The 22,205-nt window shown below is 44.0% G+C and overlaps 1 protein-coding gene across 1 annotated transcript; it reads right to left on the bottom strand.

Moving 5' to 3' along the window:
* Window positions 1-706: 706 nt before the first annotated feature.
* Window positions 707-21,600, bottom strand: LOC126252526 (protein yellow-like). Its single transcript, XM_049953422.1, has 5 exons — window positions 21,295-21,600; window positions 15,538-15,737; window positions 14,543-14,722; window positions 10,573-10,890; window positions 707-1,027 (listed from the first exon to the last, which is right to left on the bottom strand). The coding sequence occupies exons 1-5, from the start codon at window positions 21,590-21,592 to the stop codon at window positions 707-709; spliced, it is 1,317 nt and encodes a 438-aa protein (XP_049809379.1). The 5' UTR covers window positions 21,593-21,600.
* Window positions 21,601-22,205: the final 605 nt, after the last annotated feature.

Raw genomic sequence — 22,205 nt, forward strand, 5'->3', positions numbered from 1 at the left:
CAGGTTCGAATCCTGCCTCGGGCATGGGTGTGTGTGATGTCCTTAGGTTAGTTAGGTTTAAGTAGTTCTAAGTTCTAGGGGACTTATGACCTAAGATGTTGAGTCCCATAGTGCTCAGAGCCATTTGAACCATTTGACTAAAACAGATGACACCGCGGTTACCATAAAAGACTCCCATTCGAGGGGATAACAGTTGAAATCTCCGCCCTGCCATCGAGATTTTGATTTTTTTGTGATTTCCCTAAGTTGCTTTAGGCAAACAAACGGATGGACGTTATGAAAGGACACAGCCAACATTCTTCCCCTATCCGAGTTTGTATTCTGTCCTTAGTGGCCTTATCGTCGACAAGTCTTGAAGTCCTAGGTTTCTCTCCTTTCTTTGTGGTTCAATGAACACAAAATGACGTAAATTTCCATTTATAACATTTTTATATCATGTGTTTTTAAGTGTAAATGTGAGAGTTAACATTTTAATTCATGATCGTGAGTGATTGTAATTAAAATTAATATGTCACAAAGTAATAAATTTTAATTCGCGTTATTCTGCGTTTTAAAAGTGAATAAATTAAGTTCGACCTACATTTTTGCAGATTCTGTATTTAATTCTTAGCAATATTTCATACAGTGGTAATTACATTAGTTGAATCTTGCTGATGCAGTAACTTTCTTCACAGATTCACAAAACAAAATCAGTTGGTACACAAAACTAACATTCTATATTCTTTATGTCAATATACAAAATACGGTAGTTGTCCTCAGAGTAGTTGGTGGTATTTGACAGATATGATGTCATTCGATCGCTCATTATATATAATCGTTGTGCCTTGGGATCTATGTTGATGCTGCTGACAAACTGTAGACGTTCATCGTCTTGAACTATCATGCGGAAATTCTTTGGATCGTGAGGCTTGCTCGTGTTCCAACAGTAGATGGCCAAGTCATCGAGCACGGGGAAGAATAGCCGCTGTCCCTTCGGGTCCACCACCATTACTCCACTCTGCCCAGATAATTCTCCCGGCAGATCAACCTGAAACGGGTACACCAGTCTCTATCAGAAAGTTGAGAACAGATGACAGAACAAGACTACCTCTTCCACACATTTCAGAATTTCTTTAGTATTATCCCTTAGTCGGTCTAAATTCGTGGAGCTATATATACCGTCTATGCAACTGAATGAAGGCAGTTTATTTATTGTCATACGGATTTCGCTTCTTTTATTTGGGATGCATTATCAGTAGCCTGAAATACAAGTTTCTTTTTATACATGCAATAAACGTATTATGTGATGGATATAATATGATGATATATTAAATTTTGTCATGTTTTTTCTTGCCTTTTAGGTTAGAAGCAACTTTTATAGCACAAGTTCCGTATTGTAAATGTATCGTAAAGTGTTACTTACGATTTCCAGCTCTATTAACACATGTGTTTTAGTCCTGGAGACGTATTTGTTATCTTTCATACTCCAACTGGATGATTTCTGCCGTTCTTTCATCCACATTCGTCACGTCACATGTTTCTCTTTCACTTTCCATTTGGTGATAAACATAGGTGTGTTTTTGATGTGTAGTGTTGCCAACTGTTGTGTGTTTGTCTTTTGTTTATGTTGGTTTTGACGTTTTTCATTTGTTATGTGTGTGTGTGCTTGTGTATGTATTCTGCTGTGTGTAAATGTATTTTTATAATAAATATGGGCTTGTGTGTGTGTGTGTGGGTGTATGTGAGATGTTTGGTTACACCACATTTTCCATACCATGAAGAGTATATTCTCAAATGTGTGATTAGATGGCCAAATATTTTGTAAACAGAATCGAGTACATTATACAGGACGCTGAGCGTCCCATAGAAACACAAGTAAAACTTTAAGCGAGAAAAAGTGCGCAACAAATTTATCAGAGACGATCAGCAACCTTATAAGACTATACACTGGGAACCAGTTGTATTCATCGAGTTTAGTGGTGGATAACTAGAGTAGATCACATCTTAAAACTATTTAGTGATAATACTAAGAAACGTTGTGAATAGGGACGATTATGCTATTTTAGTATTAGGTGAGAAGGATGGAAGACAAATTTTTTTTTTGCAAAGGTTGTACACAAATGCAGTACTTTCGTAAAGGAAATCGCGCACAAGAAACTAATGCGACTAAACCTAAAGAAGTGGTCCAGCTGTTGGAGTCGTTACGAAGTGATCTTACAAACAGAGATCAAGCGAGACTTCGGAGACACGATGTTGGGATCGTAATAGTTCTGTGTAAGCCACATGAAAGTGTAACAGAAATAATGGGGGAACAGAAATGGGAATCCTCGAAGAAAGATCACGTAGTCCGCGAGTACCACTGCTATTTCTATTTAGAGAACCTCCGTTCGAAGACGTATATGTAGAGCAGAAATTATGTCCATACTCATACATAATTCTTTCTTTAAATTTCGCGAATAATGTCATAGCTTTCCCTTGAACGGTGACAAAGCCCACAATGTCGGAGCCGTAGTGTGCCTAAAGCTGAATGTAAAACAAATCTACTGTTACCATCGACTGTCCTAACCGTCCTCTGCTTCACGCCTGCTGTGCAGCGAGCTACCTTAATTTGAGTATTAACTGTATTTTTCTTACTTGTCACTTCTTCTTCCATGTGTTTTTGCTTTTAGGAAGCTTTAATTGTCGAGTGCTAGTAACAGCGTTCCATAGATTTCGTGTTTGTTTTGAATACAGTCAGAGAGAGTCCCTTTAGTCAGCCATATTACCAGTAGTGCTAGTGTTTGTTTTCAATACAGTCCAGAGACAGGTAGTGCTATTTTCATTGCTTTCTACAAGAAGTGGCTAGCAATCACAGTTTAGTCAATAATCAGCCGCCTTTAGTGAATTAGCAGTCTAGTTAAAAGTTGATTAACTCTCTTCAGTAAATAGATTCCTTAGAATGGATAGGATGTGTGACTGCTGTGTACGGACGCAGGAGGAGCTGGCCACTGTTCGCGAACAGCTGAATGTGTTGAAGGTCGCGGTCAGCCGTCTTCAGGCTGCTGCCTCGGAGTGTAGCGGCAGTGGCGAGTCTGGTGCGTCGCAAGGTACACCCCAGGTGTTACATGCTTCACCCACTGTCCCTGCTGTCGAGACATCTTCGCGGGTACCGGGAGCGGTTGGGCCACCCTCTCCCCAAGGGGAGTGGCGGGTTCAGCGGCGTTCGCGGCGCACGAGGCGGAGGGTAAATGTGGAGGCTGGCCGTGTGGCATCGCCCGCTCTGCCTGTGAGTGGACATGTGGCCGCTCCTTCAGCAAGGTCCAAGCAGGCACACGGGGGGAGGGGTTTATTAGTTATTGGGAGCTCCAACGTTAGGCGGGTGATGGAGCCCCTTAGGGAAATAGCGGAAAGGTCGGGGAAGAAGGCCAGTGTTCACTCTGTCTGCTTGCCGGGGGATCTCATCCGAGATGTGGAGGAGGCCCTACCGGCGGCGATAGAGAGCACTGGGTGCACCCGACTGCAAATTGTTGCTCATGTCGGCACAAATGACTCCTGCCGTCTGGGTTCAGAGGTCACCCTCAGTTCGTACAGGCGGTTGGCGGAATTGGTGAAGGCGGAAAGCCTCGCTCGCGGGGTGGAATCAGAGCTAACTATTTGTAGTATCGTTCCCAGAACCGATCGCGGTCCTCTGGTTTGGAGCCGAGTGGAAGCCTTAAACCAGAGGTTCAGACGATTCTGCGGAGATCTGGGGTGCAAATTTCTCGACCTCCGCTATCGGGTGGAGAAATGTGGGGTCCCCCTGAAGAGGTCAGGCGTGCACTACACGCCGGAAGCGGCTACAAGCGTAGCGGAGTACGTGTGGAGTGCACATGGGGGTTTTTTAGGTTAGAGAATTCCCTCCCTAGACCCGACAAGACGCCTCCTGAGACGCGGCAAGGTAGGAGTAGGCAAAATGCAACAGGGAATAACAATATTAATGTGCTAATAGTAAACTGCAGGTGCATCTATAGAAAGGTCCCAGAACTGCTCTCATTAATAAACGGTCACAGCGCCCATATAGTACTAGGGACAGAAAGTTGGCTGAAACCAGATGTAAACAGTAATGAAATCCTAAACTCAGATTGGAATGTATACCGCAGAGACAGGCTGGACAGTGAAGGGGAGGCGTGTTTATAGCAATAAGAAGTGCAATAGTATTGAAGGAAATTGACGGAGATCCGAAATGTGAAATGATTTGGGTGAAGGTGACGGTTAAAGCAGGCTCAGAAATGGTAATTGGATGTCTCTATAGGCCCCCTGGCTCAGCAGCTGTTGTGGTTGAGCACCTGAAGGATAATTTGGAAAATATTTCGAGTAGATTTCCCCACAATGTTATAGTTCTGGGTGGAGATTTTAATTTGCCGGATATAGACCGGGAGGCTCAAACGTTCATAACGGGTGGCAGGGACAAAGAATCCAGTGAAATTTTTTTAAGTGCTTTATCTGAAAACTACCTTGAGCAGTTAAACAGAGAACCGCCTCGTGGCGATAACATATTAGACCTTCTGGTGACAAACAGACCCGAACTATTTGAAACAGTTAACGCAGAACAGGGAATCAGCGATCATAAAGCGGTTACGGCATCGATGATTTCAGCCGTAAATAGAAATATTAAAAAAGGTAGGAAGATTTTTCTGTTTAGCAAAAGTGACAAAAAGCAGATTACAGAGTACCTGACGGCTCAACACAAAAGTTTTGTCTCAAGTACAGATAGTGTTGAGGATCAGTGGACAAAGTTCAAAACCATCGTACATTATGCGTTAGATGAGTATGTGCCAAGCAAGATCGTAAGAGATGGGAAAGAGCCACCGTGGTACAACAACCGAGTTAGAAAACTGCTGCGGAAGCAAAGGGAACTTCACAGCAAACATAAACATAGCCAAAGCCTTGCAGACAAACAAAAATTACGCGAAGCGAAATGTAGTGTGAGGAGGGCTATGCGAGAGGCGTTCAATGACTTCGAAAGTAAAGTTCTGTGTACTGACTTGGCAGAAAATCCTAAGAAATTTTGGTCTTATGTCAAAGCGGTAGGTGGATCAAAACAAAATGTCCAGACACTCTGTGACCAAAATGGTACTGAAACAGAGGATGACAGACTAAAGGCCGAAATACTAAATGTCTTTTTCCAAAGCTGTTTCACAGAGGAAGTGTGCACTGTAGTTCCTTCTCTAGATTGTCGCACAGATGACAAAATTGTAGATATATAAATAGACGACAGAGGGATAGAGAAACAATTAAAATCGCTCAAAAGAGGAAAGGCCGCTGGACCTGATGGGATACCAATTAGATTTTACACAGAGTACGCGAAGGAACTTGCCCCCCTTCTTGCAGCGGTGTACCGTAGGTCTCTAGAAGAGCGTAGCGTTCCAAAGGATTGGAAAAGGGTACAGGTCATCCCCGTTGTCAAGAAGGGACGTCGAACAGATATGCAGAACTATAGACCTATATCTCTAACGTCGATCAGTTGTAGAATTTTGGAACACGTATTATGTTCGAGTATAATGACTTTTCTGGAGACTAGAAATCTACTCTGTAGGAATCAGCATGGGTTTCGAAAAAGACGGTCGTGTGAAACCCAGCTCACGCTATTCGTCCACGAGACTCAGAGGGCCATTGACACGGGTTCACAGGTAAATGCTGTGTTTCTTGACTTCCGCAAGGCGTTCTTTACAGTTCCCCACAGTCGTTTAATGAACAAAGTAAGAGCATATGTACTATCAGACCAATTGTGTGATTGGATTGAAGAGTTTCTAGATAACAGAACGCACCATGTCATTCTCAATGGAGAGAAGTCTTCCGAAGTAAGTGATTTCAGGTGTGCCGCAGGGGAGTGTTATAGGACCGTTGCTATTCACAATATACATAAATGACCGTGTGGATGACATCGGAAGTTCACTGAGGCTTTTTGCAGATGATGCTGTGGTGTATCGAGAGGTTGTAACAATGGAAAATTGTACTGAAATGCAGGAGATCTGCAGCGAATTGACGCATGGTGCAGGGAATGGCAACTGAATATCAATGTAGACAAGTATAATGTGCTGCGAATACATAGAAAGATAGATCCCTTAGCATTTAGCTACAAACTAACAGCTCAGCAACTGGAAGCAGTTAATTCCATAAATTATCTGGGAGTACGCATTAGGAGTGATTAAAAATGGAATGATCATATAAAGTTGATCATCGGTAAAGCAGATGCCAGACTGAGATTCATTGGAAGAATCCTAAGGAAATGCAATCAGAAAACAAAGGAAGTAGGTTACAGTACGCTTGTTCGCCCACTGCTTGAATACTGCTCAGCAGTGTGGGATCCGTACCAGATAGGGTTGATAGAAGAGATAGAGAAGATCCAACGGAGAGCAGCGCGCTTCGTTACATGATCATTTAGTAATCGCGAAAGCGTTACGGAGATGATAGATAAACTCCAGTGGAAGACTCTGCAGGAGAGACGGTCAGTAGCTCGGTACGGGCTTTTTTTAAAGTTTCGAGAACATACCTTCACCGAAGAGTCAAGCAGTATATTGCTCCCTCCTACGTATATCTCGCGAAGAGACCATGAGGATAAAATCAGAGAGATCTACATCTACATCTACATCTACATCTACATTTATACTCCGCAAGCCACCCAACGGTGTGTGGCGGAGGGCACTTTACGTGCCACTGTCATTACCTCCCTTTCCTGTTCCAGTCGCGTATGGTTCGCGGGAAGAACGACTGTCTGAAAGCCTCCGTGCGCACTCTAATCTCTCTAATTTTACATTCGTGTTCTCCTCAGGAGGTATAAGTAGAGGGAAGCAATATATTCGATACCTCATCCAGAAACGCACCCTCTCGAAACCTGGCGAGCAAGCTACACCGCGATGCAGAGCGCCTCTCTTGCAGAGTCTGCCACTTGAGTGTATTAAACATCTCCGTAACGCTATCACGGTTACCAAATAACCCTGTGACGAAACGCGCCGCTGTTCTTTCGATCTTCTCTATCTCCTCCGTCAACCCGATCTGGTACGGATCCCACACTGATGAGAAATACTCAAGTATAGGTCGAACGAGTGTTTTGTAAGCCACCTCCTTTGTTGATGGACTACATTTTCTAAGGACTCTCCCAATGAATCTCAACCTGGTACCCGCCTTACCAACAATTAATTTTATATGATCATTCCACTTCAAATCGTTCCGCATGCATACTCCCAGATATTTTACAGAAGTAACTGCTACCAGTGTTTGTTCCGCTATCATATAATCATACAATAAAGGATCCTTCTTTCTATGTATTCGCAATACATTACATGTGTCTATGTTAAGGGACAGTTGCCACTCCCTGCACCAAGTGCCTATCCGCTGCAGATCTTCCTGCATTTCGCTACAATTTCCTAACGCTGCAACTTCTCTGTATACTACAGCATCATCCGCGAAAAGCCGCATGGAACTTCCGACACTATCTACTGGGTCATTTATACATAATGTGAAAAGCAATGGTCCCATAACACTCCCCTGTGGGACGCCAGAGGTTACTTTAACGTCTGTAGACGTCTCTCCATTGATAACAACATGCTGTGTTCTGTTTGCTAAAAACTCTTCAATCCAGCCACACAGCTGGTCTGATATTCCGTAGACTCTTACTTTGTTTATCAGGCGACAGTGCGGAACTGTATCGAACGCCTTCCGGAAGTCAAGAAAAATAGCATCTACCTGGGAGCCGGTATCTAATATTTTCTGGGTCTCGTGAACAAATAAAGCGAGTTGGGTCTCACACGATCGCTGTTTACGGAATCCATGTTGATTCCTACAGAGTAGATTCTGGGTTTCCAAAAACGACATGATACTCGAGCAAAAAACATGTTCTAAAATTCTACAACAGATCGACGTCAGAGATATAGGTCTATAGTTTTGCGCATCTGCTCTACGACCCTTCTTGAAGACTGGGACTACCTGTGCTCTTTTCCAATCATTTGGAACCCTCCGTTCCTCTAGAGACTTGCGGTACACGGCTGTTAGAAGGGGGGCAAGTTCTTTCGCGTACTCTGTGTAGAGTCGAATTGGTATCCCGTCAGGTCCAGTGGACTTTCCTCTGTTGAGTGATTCCAGTTGCTTTTCTATTCCTTGGACACTTATATCGATGTCACCCATTTTTTCGTTTGTGCGAGGATTTAGAGAAGGAACTGCAGTGCGGTCTTCCTCTGTGAAACAGCTTTGGAAAAAGGTGTTTAGTTTTTCAGCTTTACGCGTGTCATCCTCTGTTTCAATGCCACCATCATCCCGGAGTGTCTGGATATGCTGTTTCGAGCCACTTACTGATTTAACGTAAGACCAGAACTTCCTAGGATTTTCTGTCAAGTCGGTACATAGAATTTTACTTTCGAATTCACTGAACCTATCTAAAACGCATTTTACGATTGCCTTGAACTTTTTCCATAAACGGTCAACATTGTCAGTGTCGGAACAGAAATTTTCGTTTTGATCTGTTAGGTAGTCTGAAATCTGCCTTCTATTACTCTTGCTAAACAGATAAACCTTCCTCCCTTTTTTTGTATTCCTATTAACTTCCATATTCAGGGATGCTGCAACGGCCTTATGATCACTGGTTCCCTGTTCTGCACATACAGAGTCGAAAAGTTCGGGTCTGTTTGTTTTCAGGAGGTCCAAGATGTTATCTCCACGAGTCGGTTCTCTGTTTAACTGCTCGAGGTAATTTTCGGATAGTGCACTCAGTATAATGTCACTCGATGTTCTGTCCCTACCACCCGTCCTAAACATCTGAGTGTCCCAGTCTATATCTGGTAAATTGAAATCTCCACCTAAGACTATAACATGCTGAGAAAATTTATGTGAAATGTATTCCAAATTTTCTCTCAGTTGTTCTGCCACTAATGCTGCTGAGTCGGGAGGTCGGTAAAAGGAGCCAATTATGAACCTAGCTCGGTTGTTGAGTGTAACCTCCACCCATAATAATTCACAGGAACTATCCACTTCTACTTCACTACAGGATAAACTACTACTAACAGCGACGAACACCCCACCACCGGTTGCATGCAATCTATCCTTTCTAAACACCGTCTGTACCTTTGTAAAAATTTCGGCAGAATTTATCTCTGGCTTCAGCCAGCTTTCTGTACCTATAACGATTTCAGCTTCGGTGCTTTCTATCAGCGCTTTAAGTTCCGGTACTTTACCAACGCAGCTTCGACAGTTGACAATTACAATACCGATTGCTGCTTGGTCCCCGCATGTCCTGACTTTGCCCCGCACCCGTTGAGGCTGTTGCCCTTTCTGTACTTGCCCAAGGCCATCTAACCTAAAAAACCGCCCAGCCCACGCCACACAACCCCTGCTACCCGTGTAGCCGCTTGTTGCGTGTAGTGGACTCCTGACCTATCCAGCGGAACCCAAAACCCCACCACCCTATGGCGCAAGTCGAGGAATCTGCAGCCCACATGGTCGCAGAACCGTCTCAGCCTCTGATTCAGACCCTCCACTCGATTAGAGCCCACACAGAAGCATACCGACAATCCTTCTATCCACGAATAATACGAGACTGGAATAGAAGGGAGAACCGATAGAGGCACTCAGGGTACCCTCCGCCACACACCGTCAGGTGGCTTGCGGAGTATTGATGTAGATGTAGATGAAGACTGGGGCCCACCGTTTACTCCGCTATCCGGCCGCCTGTCAAGTGGCAGAATATCATCACCATGCTCCTACTGGCGGACGATAGAAGCGCCGCTCAACTCATAGACCCAGGAAACGAGATAGAATATAACCCACATGACGTTGCTCCTGAATAATGCATGGATAATGGAAACTCCATTTCTACAGAAAGCATACAAACAGGTGCATCCTGTAATGGGCAATTCCACATATAATGTAAGGCCGTAGCATGTGCACGAATCAAAGTTAAGTTATGCAGTAAACATAACATGAGGACAGTTTCTTGTAATTTAGCACTTTCGTTTCCTAAATATTTTGCTCGTAGACTATATTGTTAAAATTGGTAGGTAACAACTTGACAAAAAGTGTCTCTAGATATAGCCAGTTGCGTAGGAATTGTACGATAAACTGTATGGATGAGTTCAGTTTCTGCTGACGGCTCAAAAACACTGATTCCTACCTTTTGTGTTGTGAGTAAAACTGTAATTACTTATTTTCTTAGTGATATCTAAGGACAAAGTTAACTCTCCTTTTCAACAGGGATCGCAGATGACCTGTAAACATTGAGGAAATATCCAGTGGTAAACACGAGTGGAATAACGTTGCATAAAAGTTCTTGTATCTCGATTAATTGGAGTTTCATAGGTACCCTGGCAGTAGTAAATACCTCACCTGTTACACTCCACATTAAAGGCTGTGTACTATAACATCATACACTCTTGCCACAAACGGAAACGCAGTTGCCCAGGAAAGCCGTTGGGTGAATCTTAGTATAGTGAACTCGCATAGCTTTATACTTGACCATTATAGTACATTTCTTTGCAGTTCAGAGAAACTAAAGGATACAGAATCTGGGCATCTCACCAACATAAGTATTCGCTCCCTGCAGAAGTGTTGCACATACTGTGTGACAGCGGAAGAAAGGGGACGTACCTGCGTCTTGATGTCCAAAACGTCCCAATCGCGTGCATCTCGGATGACCTGCTTGTCGACAACGCCCTGGATGTTGCTGGCGAACGCCTGGAAGTAGAGTTTCCCGTCGAAGTTCTCGTCGGCCGTCACTCCAGTGAGGCCGGCCGGCAAGTAGTAGGCAGGCCCTCCCGCTTTGCTGAAGAAGAAGCCAGGCTTGGGGTGGAAGTACTGGCTCTGCAGGAGTTTGGAGACTCCAGTGTTGAGGTCCGTCACCGACAGCATGTTGCCTCTGGGGTCGGAGCTGTAGGCCGTCAAGCTACCATCTGGACACGCGTCCACCTGAATACGAACTCATGTTTGTGTATGTCCTTTAACACATTGGTCATCTATGTTCTGAAGAAACCACAGTGCTTAAGTTAGACAACTCAGTTGACTGACATAACAATTTATTTAAGTAACAGAAAAGAACTGCAAATTTCTTTCAATGAAACAATGTGACTGCACCATGGAATGTTTCCAAAAACTGTGTTGGTCTTTCCTTTCAATGTCGATATCATATCAATAGATGAATCCCAGTTCTTACAATTATACGTTCACTCTCTTAACTATCTGACAAGAAAGGAACGTCTTCTACAACATATAACAAACAGTTAAAAGAATAATATGAAAAGGGGCTGAGTTATATTACGATTTATTCCAACTCCAAAATTTTGTTTAAATACAGCTAGGTCTGAGAACTGATTTAATGCTGATAGTGGTGTATAAATGTTTTTGGTGGCGGGTAAGTACCATATTTTGAGTCAATTCTAGTATGGAGTGGTGCTTTGCCCATTCAGATTCCGCAGTTCAGTGATCCAGTGCGCAGCATCTAATAGACATCTCAACCTGAATTACTAGTAAACGGTATCTATGGCGCACAAGGCACACTTCGGTACTGTGACAATAAGGGCGACCCTGTACACGGAGAGTAATATGGGTACCTCTTGTTTGTAATATGCTTGTCAGAACTCACAATGGGTGATTCCTAGAACCGTAACGCCTCTGCCTTTTGGTGACCTTGTGTGATTTATTTCACACTGCATGGTTTTGGGAAACAGCTCCCACCTGCCAGATACAGATTGTGTAAGAGAAACAAAATAAACCTACTTCAGCTCACTTCTCAGCCCCATGTCCCCTCCACACACACACACACACACACACACACACACACACCACTTTCTCACTTTTCGAGCATCAGATTGGATTCTTGCTCTGCACCAGTATTCTCAGTGTTAACTCCCCCTCATCGACAGTGAATTTACAAATTGCGAACAAGCTGACAAATGCTTAGGAATCACGTGGTCAGACTTGAAGACATATATAACTCGGCTATTAAATTCTTTCGAATGAAAGAAATAAGAAATAACGAAGATGAGGTGGTTCAAGTGAACAAGAGCAAAAGGGTTACACTGCTTGCTTGCTAGCACCTTGTACTATGAGAAATAATGACCGTATTGCTGCCTATTAGGGACACCAATAACTTCATCCAGAATTGGCTTACAATATTCGCGGATGCTGTAGCCCTGTAGCCTACAGAAACTCACAGACATATAAGACGGGGCTTGGGAGACCAATAGTTTCACAATAAGGCCAAGTCGTCACAACCTTAAACAGACTACGTTGTGATTTAGTTGACTTTTCGAGTTTACCACTGTTTTGTACTGCATACCACTCAGAACTATGTGACAATAATTCCCAGGATTGCTATCACAGTCATGGAAGAACTGGACTAAGTACTCATTAGGGCCGTCAGACCATCTCTTACATCGGGCCAAGGTTCACATGTACAGTACCTTTTCTGCATCGTAGTTACGCAAGAAATACCAATTTTAATAAGACGAGTAGTGTATGACAATTGTAAGGTTTGATTGCCTGTGATGACAATGTGAGTAAATAATACTGACTATAAACTAATAAATTTATTACTGACAATTATTCTACTATTACTGCTGCTTCTGCCACTAATAATGATAACAGTGATAATAAATACGTAAATAACAACAATATAAGTAGCCATATCAAAATAACTTATTTATGTACAAAACAAATGTTTTCTGATACAGTGATTTCTGTGGAAAGGAAATATAAGGAGACTACACCAGCTAAGAATACAGGGAAGATCTGGTTGGTTGAAACAAGAATTCATGAGGAAGGGTAACGAGTGCATCTAGCGACAATGATAGTTTTCATTGTTGCTTTATGAGTGTCTTAAGGAGTTTCCCCTGATGGGAATAGGTGTTTCGACCCTGTTATTCCGACAAAGGCATCAGGGTCGGGGAGAGATATGAGTGACAGTGTTTGTGTTGATAGGACAGTAGACGAGACAGACGGGATGGGAATCTCAGCACTTGTCTGCAAGCAGGATAGCTGTGAGTATGATGGTGAAATATAACCAAAGAGTCGAACATCACTAACATAACCAAATCACAGGCATTTTTCAGGTCGCCATGAGCTTTCCTGACAAAGATCTTGGAGAATAACATTGCAGTAATCAATAACTGAAAGTATAAGTGTTCGTATAAGTTTATTTTCCAGGTCAAGAGAGAAGGGCTTTATATGGTTTTGTAGGCCGTGGAGAGATGTTGGGGCTTTCTTGCCCTTACAGCTACGTCATCATTCCAATTTAGATTTTGTCTTTCATTACTCACAGGCTATTTGCTGGGGGGAGATAACTTGGTATTTGTCCCATTTATAGCTATTTATTGTAGGTATTCCCTATGTATTGGACTAATGAGCCTAGAATGATCTATCACTAGCGCTTAGGTTTTGTATTGGTTGAGCTTTAACGCTACATTCTGTTCTCATTTTGATAGTGCACTCAGGTCATTATTGAGATTCTCAGTAGGTTTCTTCGGGATTTTTGGTTTTTTGCTTGCAATTAGAGGTCGTCAGCTTACATGATCTATTTGCAATAGGAAAAATTCATCCCACTTCATTGACATACCTGTACAATGAAAAGAATATAGGGCCGAACCCTAAGGGGCGCCTGCCTCCATTGTGGTTTTAATGGTGCCGGATATGACGCATAGCTGTCGATACTTGAGGTATGAGGGAAGCTTTTCTAAAATTTAGGCTGCTCAGTTTAGCAAGAAAATGCCGAAGTCGACTGTGTCCAAGGCTTCGCTGCAGTCTAAATGCACATGATAGTCGCATCTTTTGCTTACATGGGAAGCTTGAAGTCATCTTTTACCTTTAGTAAGGCAAATAGGCTGCGATGTTTAAGAGAACCAGACTGGTATTCGTCTGGTAGGTTGGTTGTAGTTAGATTGTTTGTTAGCTGGCTGTGGAGAAAAATACAGTAGCGAATCCACTATGTAGTTAAATGCCTTAGGGAGAATAAGGCATTCCTGCTGAATTTATGAAACGTAGCCCTCTTTTACTGACTGAACTATGCTATTTGTTGGAAACAGGGTTACATTCCGTAGAATATGCGCGCTGGTAAGAAGAAAGTAGCAGCACTGTCAAATAGATGTGGAACTGTAATTAAGTGCCTGAACTTCAAAACTCGGGAAAAGACACGTTTAAAATTTTATGATACCATGAGTGTCCCTACTTTACTGAACAAAAATGAGTCATTGGTCAGTAAAAGTTATACAAGAAGGGATGTAATCAACGATATTGGTATTAAGAATGAAATAACGATATTGGTATTAAGAATGAAATAACATCTGTTTACAATGTAGCCGCATGAATACATCAATAATATATGTAGTGAAAAATTACTTGTCGTAATCATTAGATACTAATTAAAAAAGGGAGGAGTAGAATAAATCCGTGAAAAGGCTGTGTTTTGGGAAGATGCAGATGGGTAACGCTTGAAATGAAGAAGAAAAGTGGGCAGCAAGAGGAAATTTCTAGCGTATAACAAGACTGTCATAGTTTTGTAGCTAGTTCCCACATAGAAAATACTGATTTTTTTATACATATTCTGTCTTTTCCAGTAAATACTCACCCACAAATAGGTGTACCATGAATCGCAGTTTGCGTTCTGGATTACTACGGACTTGATGATCTCATCTGTTCGCAGGTCGAAGATGACAATTTTTGGTGGACACACGTCTTTGGAGCTCGTACACAGGTCCAAAGCACCGTTGTCGAGGGCGTACAGAGTATCATCATCCGCCCATGTTTTCTGAAACAAACGGTCAGTGAAGGAACTCACAGCTGAAACACGACGACATATCTCCGTAAGAGAATCGTTGACTACTGCTTCGAAGACAAGACTGTCCACGCTGTAAATTAGTATACCTGGTCCTTACCGGGTATATCCTTATGGCTTATCCAATTTGCTGTCTATGAGTTAAGTAATCGAAACAAAAATGAGAGAAGAAACGATGACGAAGAAGAGTTTTCATAAGCTATTGACTGATAATGTGATAAGGAAAATAATGGACAGTCCTGAAAGGAATTCGAATCACTAGTAACGACGAGAACGATTTTAAAACCAAATTCATTTTAAGGTAAAATACAAACTAAGGCAATGACACAAGTAAGAAGAAGTCGACCTCTGTATTAGTAAGAGATAAAGTGTCCTACAGTATATTCAAGATTACGCTCGACAACGGTAGCTACGAAGCAATAACGAGAAGACTGGCATAACGTGAAGATTATTTCGTCATCGAGGGAAATGATTTGATTGTTTATTTATTTATTTACAGAAACATCTTATCAAATAAAATTAATACCCGCCTTTTACATGTACGCAGATATCTTTGGAGGTGGTATATAAATATGAATGTAATTAGCGGTACTCACAATCTTATTATGAATAACATTAATAAGGAAAATACAATAATTATCGTAATTATTACAACATACTCAATTAATATTATGATAAAACAAAATTTCACACTGTAACGTTAGAGTAAAATGAACTAAATACTAACAACAAGACAAGGCAGAAGCACTGGAAATAAATTCTTTGTTCGGAAAAGAAAGGAGTCTTACCGTCGTTCTGATGACGTCCACCAACTGTGAGTTGCAGTCGGTGATGGAGTCCTCCGTGGTGTGGTGGATTTCCAGGTTGGGGTACGGCTTCAGGAGCGAACTCTGCTCTCCGTCATAGGGGATGGTGCTCAGCGTCACTGGGATGCCGCGGCGGGCAAGAGGCGTCGTAACAAATATGCGGTTACGCTGGTGATTGTCCACTGCGACCCAACGAACATAGGCAGACCATATTGTGTTTTATAATCAGACATCGAAATAGACTTTAGCTTCACTGCAGAGCAACATGACCACAAGGGCGCCTTAAGATATTGTGTTTACCCATAGTAGAGTGTATTGTGTATTGAACCGGGGCCTAGAAACGACGGAGAGGCTTCGTCCTGCCGTAGCACTCAGTGGTTCACAATCCCAAAACAAGCTCCAGCAGTCCACGCGCCCCACCGCCACCCTACGTCGAACCCCGGGTTATTGTGCGGTTCGGCCCGCAGTGGACCCCCACCGGAACGTCTCATACCAGACGAGTGTAGCCCCAGTGTTTGTATGGTGGAGTAATTATGGTTAACGCATACGTGGAGACAGTGTTTGAGCAGCAATCGCCGACATAGTGTAACTGAGGCGGAATAAAGGCAACCAGCCCGCATTATCCGAGGCAGATGGAAAACAGCCTTAGAAACCATCCACAGGCAGGCCGGCACACCGGACCTCGACACAGGGACCAGCACGCCTCGCCGCTCTGGAAGCAGCGCGTTAGACCGCGCGGCTAGCCGGGCGGGCTCATAGTGGAGTACTCGATAAGGTAAATAGGTCCCACTACCTGCTTGTCCGTCTCCCCTCATATCTAGTTCCACGATTAAGTTGTGAAATTGATTACGGAGTGCTATCCTTTGGTATACACGAAATAGATATAGTGTGTTAGTCTGTATCAGTTAATACAGAAATGTTTACAAGTAAACAACACAAACATGTATTTAGATACCAAAAACATTTGTATCAGCAACATACAACATACAATCTGCATCACTTTCATTTCATTCTTTTTTGTAGGAAACACGACCGCAAAGTTACTGATTTTATTGTACTTATTCCACCTGCTTGGCATGACAGCATCATGGGGGAACAAATACACTCCTGGAAATGGAAAAAAGAACACATTGACAACGGTGTGTCAGACCCACCATACTTGCTCCGGACACTGCGAGAGGGCTGTACAAGCAATGATCACACGCACGGCACAGCGGACACACCAGGAACCGCGGTGTTGGCCGTCGAATGGCGCTAGCTGCGCAGCATTTGTGCACCGCCGCCGTCAGTGTCAGCCAGTTTGCCGTGGCATACGGAGCTCCATCGCAGTCTTTAACACTGGTAGCATGCCGCGACAGCGTGGACGTGAACCGTATGTGCAGTTGACGGACTTTGAGCGAGGGCGTATAGTGGGCATGCGGGAGGCCGGGTGGACGTACCGCCGAATTGCTCAACACGTGGGGCGTGAGGTCTCCACAGTACATCGATGTTGTCGCCAGTGGTCGGCGGAAGGTGCACGTGCCCGTCGACCTGGGACCGGACCGCAGCGACGCACGGATGCACGCCAAGACCGTAGGATCCTACGCAGTGCCGTAGGGGACCGCACCGCCACTTCCCAGCAAATTAGGGACACTGTTGCTCCTGGGGTATCGGCGAGGACCATTCGCAACCGTCTCCGTGAAGCTGGGCTACGGTCCCGCACACCGTCAGGCCGTCTTCCGCTCACGCCCCAACATCGTCCAGCCCGCCTCCAGTGGTGTCGCGACAGGCGTGAATGGAGGGACGAATGGAGACGTGTCGTCTTCATCGATGAGAGTCGCTTCTGCCTTGGTGCCAATGATGGTCGTATGCGTGTTTGGCGCCGTGCAGGTGAGCGCCACAATCAGGACTGCATACGACCGAGGCACACAGGGCCAACACCCGGCATCATGGTGTGGGGAGCGATCTACTACACTGGCCGTACACCACTGGTGATCGTCGAGGGGACACTGAATAGTGCACGGTACATCCAAACCGTCATCGAACCCATCGTTCTACCATTCCTAGACCGGCAAGGGAACTTGCTGTTCCAACAGGACAATGCACGTCCGCATGTATCCCGTGCCACCCAACGTGCTCTAGAAGGTGTAAGTCAACTACCCTGGCCAGCAAGATCTCCGGATCTGTCCCCCATTGAGCATGTTTGGGACTGGATGAAGCGTCGTCTCACGCGGTCTGCACGTCCAGCACGAACGCTGGTCCAACTGAGGCGCCAGGTGGAAATGGCATGGCAAGCCGTTCCACAGGACTACATCCAGCATCTCTACGATCGTCTCCATGGGAGAATAGCAGCCTGCATTGCTGCGAAAGGTGGATATACACTGTACTAGTGCCGACATTGTGCATGCTCTGTTGCCTGTGTCTATGTGCCTGTGGTTCTGTCAGTGTGATCATGTGATGTATCTGACCCCAGGAATGTGTCAATAAAGTTTCCCCTTCCTGGGACAATGAATTCACGGTGTTCTTATTTCAATTTCCAGGAGTGTATGTAATGATAATAAATGTGTGAAATGTATTTCTAACTGGGACTCTTACTTGTCAAGTCATACTTCGAGACCATTTTAAGTTCGTAGCGCCCGCTGGCCGTCATTGCATTCTCCAATTTCCCATCGTCTCCAAAGTCGTTTTTGAGCTGTTTGGCGGCTCTGATAGCGACCAGCAGCGGCTCCTCTGAAGCGCTGTGGCTCGTCGACCCCTTCGTCCCTGCCGGCCGGAGTGGCCATGCGGTTCTAGGCGCTACAGTCTGGAGCCGAGCGACCGCAACGGTCGCAGGTTCGAATCCTGCCTCGGGCATGGATGTGTGTGATGTCCTTAGGTTAGTTAGGTTTAATTAGTTCTAAGTTCTAGGCGACTGATGACCTCAGAAGTTAAGTCGCATAGTACTCAGAGACATATTGAACCCCTTCGTCCCTGGGGACGCCTTGCATTCACCTAGCTCTTTCCTGAACGTTAGAACTTCACACACACGTCCAGTCGGTGATGCTTTATTCACAGTTCTGGTAGAGAAGAACATGATGTATATTACTATTGTGATAAAGACACCGTAGCTACCACACGTATTATTAACTCAAACGTTTGCCGTCAACAACAGCATAAATATTGGCAATGTATCACATATGGTGCGGTTACACACCCAGAAAGACTTTAATGAAATATTCTTTGTCCTCGCGTTTCCTACGAGACCGATACGCGGCTAGCTGTGACATATTCCTTGATTACAAATATCGTAATGTTACCAATTAAGCAGTAACTAGTCGCAAAATCATGTTTTCTTTATGTTTGATCTACGCTTAAGACAGTGTTACTACACAGGGCACATATTAGTTGAAAGCATTGATTATGGCTGTTAATCAGTTGAAGTCGATTTGCAAAAGTAAATAAAGAAAACATGATTTTGCGACTGGTTGCTGCTTATTTGGTAATTTTATGGTTTACGGTCGCTGCACAACTTGGGAACTACATGGAGCCCACCATTCAGAAATATCGTAATGGTTCGTGAATGTAAACAAGTATTCAGGAGATCCAGGTGTTCAAATAGCTCTGAGCACCATGGGACTTAACATCTGAGGTCATCAGTCCCCTAGAACTTAGAACTACTTAAAACTACCTAACCTAAGGACATCACACACATCCATGCCCGACGCAGGATTCGAACCTGCGACCGTAGCGGTCGCGCGGTTCCAGACTGAAGCGCCTAGAACCGCTCGTCCATACCGGCCGGCAGATCCAGCTGTCTTCAAGCATCTAGCCAGTAAGGTTTTTCAGCACTTTCGTGACGCCCTTCTGTGACTCAAACAAACTGTCGACCATTCCACCTGCCCTTCATATTATTTGGTGAACATCACCTGTTGACCCTCTTTGGTGTGGGTCCGACACACTAGAGCAACATTCTAGTGGAGGCCGCACGACTGACTTTAAATAACCTTCTTTGTAGTGTGATTGTCTACCAAAGAAGTCTACCGACTGCTTTGTGTGCAGCTGTGCCTATGCGATCACACTTTTCAAGCATCTGATCAATGAACACAAGTTTATCACCTACTTTGTCTGCAACTGTGCTCCTGCGATCATTTAATTTTATTTCCTTACAAATTCTTACACACAGCTATTTACGCGTGTTTATTCGTCCAGTTGTGGCATTGATGTTTTCTGCAATATATGCACATTTCAGTCTAAAACGTAGTATAATATGCTAAATAACGCATCTCCCACAGTTTATATTCGGATGGAGTGAATTGAGATGCTAAAGGAATGTAGTTAGAGTATCAAGTCCATGTGGTCACATCACAAATGTATCATCATATAAACTTCACAATCGAAGTGGGAAAGGATGGTACTTTACGTTTTCTTGATGTTTTGATACTAAGGAAAGCAGATGTAACCTTGGGACACCGCGTCTACCGCTACAGATGTATATCTGCAGGCCACAAGCTGCCATCATCCTGCACAAAACGGTAGTGCCTTACGAAAGTTAGTTCATAGAACACATGTGGTATCTGATCCTGAAGGCCTGTCGAGTGAAAAACAACATTTGAAGACAATGTTCCGACAAAACGGTTATTCTGAGAGACATATACGTAATGCATTCAGGTCCAGGAGAGTTCAGTCTACGGAGCAGAATGAAGATACGAAAACACCTACCACTATGGCCTGTTTGACGTATTTTGGTGGCATGTCATCAAGAACCGGAAGAGTCCTCGGATGATATGGAATTAAATGTGTTTTCCAACCATCTGCAAAACTAAGAAACCTGTTGGGTTCGGTTAAGAATGGCCTTGGCCTGAGGAAATGTGTGTACAGGATTCCTTGTCAATGTGAGGCAGAGTATATAGGCCAGACATGCCGCACAGTACAAGAACGCTGCGATGAACATCAGCGTCATGCACGTCTTCGTCAACCTGGAAAGTCAGCAATTGCGGAAAACTGTCTGATACAGGACATCGCATGATTTATGAAAAGACGGATGTTTTATCTGCGGCACCGTATTTCCGGGATTGGGTCATTAAGGGAGCAAAACATCTCCGTACAGCCGATAATCTCATCAACAGGGATGCGGGGTTTCAACTGAGCTCAGCCTGGAACCCTGAATTGACTGCTATTAAATCACGATGTGAAAATCGAGATTCATTGCTACGAGACCCGTCGTAACACTGGTCTAGCACGGCCGTAGGGGAGTTACGTCTGGCCGCAGTGTTGGCAAGCGCAGCGTACAGCGCACGCGCAGGAGAACCGCTCTGCAATTTTCGACAGAGGGAGTTTGGATATGGCACAATCTATCTGTTCGGTAAACGCGCATGCGCATTCTTCGCACCCGTGTTCTAGAAACGGGGCGCCGACGTTGGGATAACGTCAGTCATATCTAGCCACCAGCAAGGCTGAACCACCTGATCATGTAGGACAGTGGCTCCGAGGAAAAATTATGAAATTTGCATAGCGTGATCTGGCGACAAACGCGTGAAAACTATTTACAACATATCAGCCGGAAAAGCTTGGAGATTCACTTTCTGAATCTAACTTGACAGATCCCACAGTCGTATATTGCTCGATACCGTTCTTCTTGTTTCCTTACTATACTACTATTTGTAGGGAATAGCACGACAAGGTTACCTTCTGGTCACCTGCTTCGACATGATCAGCATCATGCGATATCAAATACGTAATGTCAAGAAATATGAGAAACGTATTTCTAACTGGGATTCTTACTTGTTACGTCGTATCCAGCGACCATTTTAGGGTCGTAGCGTCCGGTTGCCTTCATTTCCTTTTCCAACGTCCCATCGTCTCCGAAGTCGTATTCGAGCTCTTTGGCGGCCTTGATGGTGACGAGCTTCAGCTCCTCGGAAGCGCCCTTGCTCCTCGCCACTGGGGACGTCTTGCCGGCCCTGTGAGCCGCTCTGACACGACCGCCGTGCCTCGTGGCGTGGGTTGACTTGTGGTTAGCGCCACCAGCCGCCACCAGCAGCAGCACCAGCAAGGCGAGCGTCGACACGCGAGGTCCCATCTCGTAACTGCCTGTGAATATTTTGTAAATGACATTCAGTACCCTATAAAAATTAACTAGATGCAAACGAAAAATAAAGATATCTGTAGATGTGATGTATTGGCATTATTTCTAGGAGTATGCGTGGAATATTTAATGTTGATTGTCGAATCTGTGTTCAAGTCGAAATTATTCACTCATTGTAGTGTTCGTTATAAATCACATAAAGCAGTCTCGAAAAATGTCACTTTAACATTTGCCACCGATACCACCGATAATTTTCCGAGTAAGAAATCGTCTTGCGTTTTTCAGTAAGCTATAGTGGGTAATGTGGCAAATTTTCTGACTTACACAAGTTACTTTTAAAGTTTACAGCTGTCAAACTATCTCACAGACTTATTAATAGTTCTTCTTGTAGAATTACAAAGAGTCTTTGAAGAAGAATTCCACTTAAATACATGTGTGCAACTTAATAGAACAGTAATAAAAGTACGCCGTAGGATATACTTTTCTCTGCGTCGGGAGAAGAAACACCACATCTGTACAAAATGTTAACAAACACGTAATTACGTAATTCGAATACTGTTCGTGAGTTTATTATTGTGACACCCATATCCAGCATTCAAATTCTGAT

This window comes from Schistocerca nitens, chromosome 4 (genome assembly GCF_023898315.1).
Source record: "Schistocerca nitens isolate TAMUIC-IGC-003100 chromosome 4, iqSchNite1.1, whole genome shotgun sequence".
NCBI lineage: Eukaryota > Metazoa > Arthropoda > Insecta > Orthoptera > Acrididae > Schistocerca > Schistocerca nitens.

Bases quoted from the DNA above. Each gene is read 5' to 3' on its own strand.
- LOC126252526 (XM_049953422.1), bottom strand. From the start codon at position 21,592: ATGGGACCTCGCGTGTCGACGCTCGCCTTGCTGGTGCTGCTGCTGGTG. The intron at 15,738-21,294 runs GTAAGAATCCCA...GTTGGGTCGCAG, and splicing joins CGCTGGATACGACGTAACAA to TGGACAATCACCAGCGTAAC. The intron at 14,723-15,537 runs GTAAGACTCCTT...CGTTTGTTTCAG, and splicing joins TGGACGTCATCAGAACGACG to AAAACATGGGCGGATGATGA.